Source organism: Lemur catta, chromosome 6 (assembly GCF_020740605.2).
Source record: "Lemur catta isolate mLemCat1 chromosome 6, mLemCat1.pri, whole genome shotgun sequence".
Classification (NCBI taxonomy): Eukaryota; Metazoa; Chordata; class Mammalia; order Primates; family Lemuridae; genus Lemur; species Lemur catta.
In genome coordinates this window covers 59221885-59228088 of record NC_059133.1, presented here as the reverse complement: position 1 = coordinate 59228088, position 6204 = coordinate 59221885, and the positions used below count along the sequence as shown (strand labels likewise).

The window sequence follows — 6204 nt, the reverse complement described above, 5'->3', positions numbered from 1 at the left end:
GTCGCGCTCCGTGTCTCATACCCAGACGGGGGAAGGGATGGTCTCTCCCGGGATTGGAGGGTTATGCAGCAAACTGCTCTCTCATGCTTCCCTGTTAAACATTGCAGCCACACGCTCTTTCCAGCCTCGGCTAAGGCCACTGCAGCGTCCCCTCCCCTCCCGCCCCACCCGCTAGTCCAGGCTCCAGAGCCCCACTGCAGCTTCCCAACTATCCTCTCCTATTTCTTCTCCACTTCCTGGTTACCATGGAGACACACGTCATTTACGTGCCGTGCGTCGCCTTGGAAACAGAGGAGCATCCGCGGCGCAGCTGGGAGACCCGCCCCTGCTGCTCCAGCCACACTTTCGGGCGCTGCCGGTGAATGGCTGGGGGGAGTCCCGAGCCGGACGCGCTGCTGGCCTGGGCCTCGACCCGGGCCCCTCCGCGAGCGCCTCTGTGACCCGGGGAGCCGGCGGGCACTCGCTGCTCGTGGCGCCCGGAGGGCGGCGCTGACACGGGCGCAATCCAGGAGGTGAGGCAGGGCAGGTCACTTTTGCCTCTGGGCGAGCCCAAGAGACGCCGGCTCCGGGACCCTCCCCGGGTCCTCGTCCCGCCGCCTCTTCCCGGCCTCCCCCATTCTGCCCGCTCCCTCGGCCCGGGACTCATCTCCACACGTCGGCTTCCCGCCCCTCTCGGGAGCCTCCTCTTCCCTCGGCTCCTCCTCACCCCTCCCGGGACCTCTCCCCCCAACACTCCCTTCCCAACCCCGGAGGCCGGGCTGGACTCGACCCAGAGCCGCCGCCACCCGCTTCTGCCATTCAATGGAGGACGGTCTGCTGGAGATCATGACCAAGGACGGCGGCGACATGCCGGCGCCTCTGGAGGTGTCCACCGTGCCGGCCGTGGGGGACGTGATCTCCGGGGAGTACAACGGCGGCATGAAGGAACTGATGGAGCACCTGAAGGCCCAGCTGCAGGCCCTGTTTGAGGACGTGAGGGCCATGCGGGGGGCCCTGGACGAGCAGGCCTCGCACATCCAGGTGCTGTCGGACGACGTGTGCGCCAACCAGCGAGCCATCGTCTCCATGTGCCAGATTATGACCACGGCGCCCCGCCAGGGCGGCTTGGGCGTGGTCGGCGGCAAGGGGAGCTTCCCAGGTGTCCCCCAAAAGCCGGAGACCCCTACGCCTGGAATCGGGGATAGCGGCTTGCTGGGTCGCGATCCTGAGGACGAGGAGGACGAGGGAGAAGAGAAGGAGATGCCCAGCCCCACCACAACCACCAGTCACCGTGAGCGCCCCGAGAGCCCCTGTGCTGGTCTCCTTGTGGGGGACGGGCCACTTGTGGAGTCCCTCGACCTGCCCGACATTACTCTGCTGCAGCTGGAGGGCGAGGCCTCTCTGTGAGGGGACTCCGCGAGGACACTACCTTCCCGGGCTGGCTTTGGGTTTCCGAGTGCATGACGCGAGGGGACTGAACGGCGCGGTGCAGCATGCTTCAGTTCGACAGCTGCTCTTGTGGGTCTGGCACAAAGACTCCCCCGAGGAAGGATTTGCAGGGTGAAGGACTTAGGGAGCACCAAGAATTCTTTCTGCCCAACCAAGCGAATCATAGCAAACTGCGGAAAGGTGAGGTTCCGGGAGAGGAAGCGCTCATCTCTGGACTCCCATACATCCCCTATCCTGTCCCTTCCCCGTCCCCAGGCAACAGGAGAACCCCTTAATTGTGTAAATAAAATTCTGCTTTTTCTATTTTGAAAAAGGACTTATCTAGGACTATGGCAAATAATCTCTAACGATTTACTAGAAATTAAGGAATTGGGGGTATTCTGTTCTGGCAACAGGAAATTTACCCTTCTGCTGAAATCCAAGATATTCAGTGCTCTGCAGAAGCCTCTCCCCCTCACAGACCTCTGCGGCTGCTGATTGGTAAAGGAAGCTTGAGGAGGGAACTGCAGCCCTAGGAATCTGAGTGAATGGAGTTCCAAGGGCCCCTGGGCTGGGAGGAGCTGGCTATGAATGTGCATGAAGACATAATAGCTCAGCCTCTAGGATTTTGCATGCAGAGCGGATCCTGCCTTGTCACTGACTTCATCTGGGATTGCTGTTCCACTCACTGAGGCTTAGAGAACAAAGAGCCCAGTTCACAGGCAGAGACTCGGGGGTGCTCAGCAGCCGCCCAGATTTAGGGGACATTTGAGGGACTCTTGGGGACTGCAGCCAAAAACTGTCTCTCCTGGCTGCACCTGCTTAACTTCAGTTCCTTTTTCTGTCAATATATCCCTGCCTGCTGCCTCTTGGTGTTGCCTCCATAATGTCTTGTGTGTGTTATGTGTGTCTACTCGTGTAGTAGTGTGTGAGCCCTGAGGGGCAGGGCTTGTGGCTCTGGTGTTAGGTTCAGGGGGCTTCAGACCCTTCTGTGAGCCCCAAGCTATCACGGCGCTTCTCCCCACCCCTCACACCCCCAACCAGGGCATGAAGCATGTGGCTGTCCTGAGGTTCCTTTACTGATGTGCCTCCCTCCCACCTCCTCAAGTGGTGACTTTGTGTGCCCTTCCCCCTCCTTTGTGTATTCTTTCTCAATGCTTTCCTTGGTGTTAACCTTAATAAAACGGCATCATCTCCCCTCCTTGCTGACTGGTACTAGAAGGATGTCAGGGTGGGACTTCTGGGCCCACTGCATGGACCAGGGCTTAGTGGGAACTGCAAGGACCATGCCTTCCCTCCTCTCTCCTTGCCTCCAGGTCCAAGGAGTTGACTGTCCCTGCCCTGCTCGGGGCAGGCATTGCCAACTCTGCCTACTTTCCCTCTCTTCTGAACCTTGACCTCAAGCTGGACTGGGGAAGGCGGGGGTAAGCGTTGAGACTGCCAAGCTAATAATGTGTTTTTAGTAGTCAGAACCCCAAATGTGCAAGAGACTTCTTTTCAGTAAAGCATCTGGCCCCTGCGAGATGATTTCCAAATCTTGTCCTGGAATAGCAAGCACGACACCTGTTCCATGGAAGGAGTAGAGTGGGGGGTTTTGTTCTAGAGGGATTGCCCCAGATCTCTGGCAGTAGAGTGACACATCAGAAAGGAAACCACAATAACTGCCTAAGGCCTCTAGTGGAGAATGCCTGTAAGGTGTTCCCCCCAAGAGCTTATTCTGACACAGCTCTAGTCTACTCCCTTGGGTAATGGAGATTTCCTGAGGTTGCCCCTGAGCAAAATTTGAAAGCAGAATGAGCTGGGGTGCTGTGTGTGTGTGTGTGTGTGTGTGTGTGTGTGTGTGTGTGTGTGTGTGTGTTCTTGCTGCTCGTTGCTGCAGAGTGGCAGAAAGAGCACTAAAGGCACAGATCTGGGCTTGAATCTCAGTCCCATCACTGAATCACTGCTTGAGACTCAGATGTGTAAAATGGGGATAAAAAGTTGTTGAGGAGAAAAATATTTAAGACTGTAGGAAGTCATGTCCAAATGTTAATTTCCTTATAGTTTTATTGGGGTAGTGGATGGTAGAGACTGGCTCCTCTGGGAAAACAAAACTACCTGGGGAACGTTCTAGAAACTCTCTTTTAAAAATAATCTTTGCCTAGCTAAAGAGCCTTATTCTTTAGAATTAGATAGTAGATACTCTGTCTAGATATTCTGTCTAATTCAAGTCATCTAATTTATTTAAATCTAATTTTATCTAAAGAATTCTGTTTAGAATTAGCTAGAATTAAGGAAAGGGGAATAGTGAGATTCCCAACATAGCACAAGACTTTCATCATAAATGTCATGTAGCTATGGGCCAAAAAACTCTTCGGGGCTGGCCAGCCCTGTACACATAGGCTGACCAGAGGAAGCCTTGAGTTATACAGTGGTTGGAGAATGTGTGCTGGGGACCCTAGAGAGGACAGCTAAAGTATATAAGTGGGGAAGTGTCCCTGAGGACTGGGAGATAGGTTCCTATTATAGTTCTAGCATTCATTACTAATAACAATGATAGCTATCATTTACTGAGCACTCACTACATGCCAGACACTGTGCCTAATTTTATCTCCCAACAAACTTATAAAGTATAGGTAATATTATTATTTCATGTAACAGTTCAGAAACAGACCCCAAAACTTGCTCAAGGTCACAGGCTAGTACTTGGCAGAGCCAGGACTTGAATCTAGGTCTGTCTGACCTAAAAGAGCCCTAGATAGGAACCACTCTGCTTAACCCTCTTTTATTTGGATCTTCAGAGAAGAAGGCTCTTTATTTCCCCAGTCAAGAGCCTAAAAGAATCCTGAAAAGGTAATAACCTTAGTTTTAGTCACTTTTCAACTTCTCAGTTGGAACAAGAAATTGTAGATCAGATTTTGGTTAGTGGCCCTTCCCAGAGTCCAGTGGGTAATAATACAACAATGGCACTAAGATGATGGCTTTGTGCCTGCTCCTTAAGAGAAAGAAGCCGATGTTTCCAGGTATTCCCTGACACAGCTGCATTCTTGTGCCTCTTTCCCTTTCCCTGTAGCTCAGATTCTTCCAGGTCTGACATGAATTCCAAGTGCAGCTTAGCCCTTTAACCTCTGTAGAAAGTTCTGGTTGAGTCTTTTGACTCCATTTCAGTTCCCTTTCCTATGTCCACTATCCTAAATGTGTCTTTAGTCCCTCAGCTCAGAGCTTCTAGAAGTTCTCTATTCTCCCCAAGTCCAAATAGATAAAAATTTCCCCAGAAAAAGCAATTCTTCAGCCTTCTTCAGTCACTTGCACAGCATCTCACAGGGATCCAGCACAGGCTGGTCTACCAGGTCCTCCATCTTCCCTATTCCCCACTTTCCTCTTGCATTTCTCCTTTGTAATGCCCCTGAGGATGCGTTTCAGCTGGATTCCTAACCAGGGACTCAGAGGCAGGAGTCATTATTGAACTTCAGGGGGCCACGACCCCTTGAAATTGAATGCAAGATCGTGTAAGTGTATATATTCTCTAGAAAGAAGGTCCATTGTTTCAATTCTCAAAAAGCAAGAATTAAGTAAAAAAAAAAAAAAAGTAAGAATCACTGAGATAAAAGTAAAGAGACTTTTAAACTTGGAAAATATCAGAGAAGAAATGACTCTGTCTGAACCTGCTATTCCTAGCACCCTTGCCTCCACAGTATTTTCCACATTGAATTAAAATTATCACATAAATCTTATTACTCATCACCTATTCAATAAATTTAAATTATAATGACACATGTAACTCATCACAACTCTTTTGGTTTCTGGCACTCCCATCTCTCACTGGTCTAACGGGCCTCTCTCAGCATTAGCTCTTAATCTAAAAAGAAAACACATACAACTTCATAGAACTAAGATACAAATTTATCCTGGTACAACTAAAATCTGCTCTTGTAGAAATAGTTATTTCCCTAAGAAATGCAAACTGGCCTCCAATATGAACATGCAATTTTATAGAACCTCAGTATCACCAAAGATTATGGTCTCTGCCTGATATATATAAAGAAATGGCTCATCTAGAAGTTTTCCCAGAACTAAATAGTTCTTTCCCAAAGATATGTAAATCTATACTTCTTGCAAGACATAAAATTGCTTGTATCTTTGGAAAGGCAGGTTTTCATAAGCATCTTTCTTTACCTGCATGCTTAGAAATTCAGCCAGGATCCCCTGCTACAGGAAGAAATGATACACAAGTACAAAAAACATATCCTTGAATCTTTTATGGCAGCTACCATCCCCCCCACCCCCACGCCTTCTAGATGGTCCCCTGAAAGTTAATTCCCTCGGAAAAAAAGCCTTTCTGCTTGGAAACACTGTGCTTATAGAAGGAACCCTGCTCTGTAAATAATGCTGTCATGGTGCCACCTGTCGAGGAATAGGGACATTACAAGGGGAGCCTCAAAGTGGATTTATGGCTTTCACTTCAGCAAGCACTACCAAATGCTTACTAAAGGCCTGGTTCACTGCCAAATGGTGGGTGGCAGGGAGAGACAGGAAATTGAATAAATAGAATGTATTTGAAGAATGTAAAAAACAGCTGCAATAAACTCCTAACTGGTCTTCCCTGGCCTCTCTCACATACCTCTAATCCAAAGGTTAATCTTCCTAAACCAGAGGTCTGAACATTCATTCTCCTCAGAAATATGCACGGTGTCCCCAGCACTTCCTAAATGAAGTATACTATACAGTAGGGGGAAGTCAAAGTCCTCCCTAATAAGGCCCATATATTTCATTTCCCATCTACATTTTCTAGACACCATCCTACCAGGTCAGAAGCCC

At 49.8% G+C, this 6204-nt stretch overlaps 1 protein-coding gene across 1 annotated transcript; it reads left to right on the top strand.

Annotated features, from left to right (window-relative positions):
- Nucleotides 1-299: 299 nt before the first annotated feature.
- CCDC184 (coiled-coil domain containing 184) lies at nt 300-2608 on the top strand. The gene has a single exon (XM_045555071.1). The coding sequence runs from the start codon at nt 802-804 to the stop codon at nt 1384-1386; it is 585 nt and encodes a 194-aa protein (XP_045411027.1). The 5' UTR covers nt 300-801; the 3' UTR covers nt 1387-2608.
- The last annotated feature ends 3596 nt before the right edge of the window (nt 2609-6204 follow it).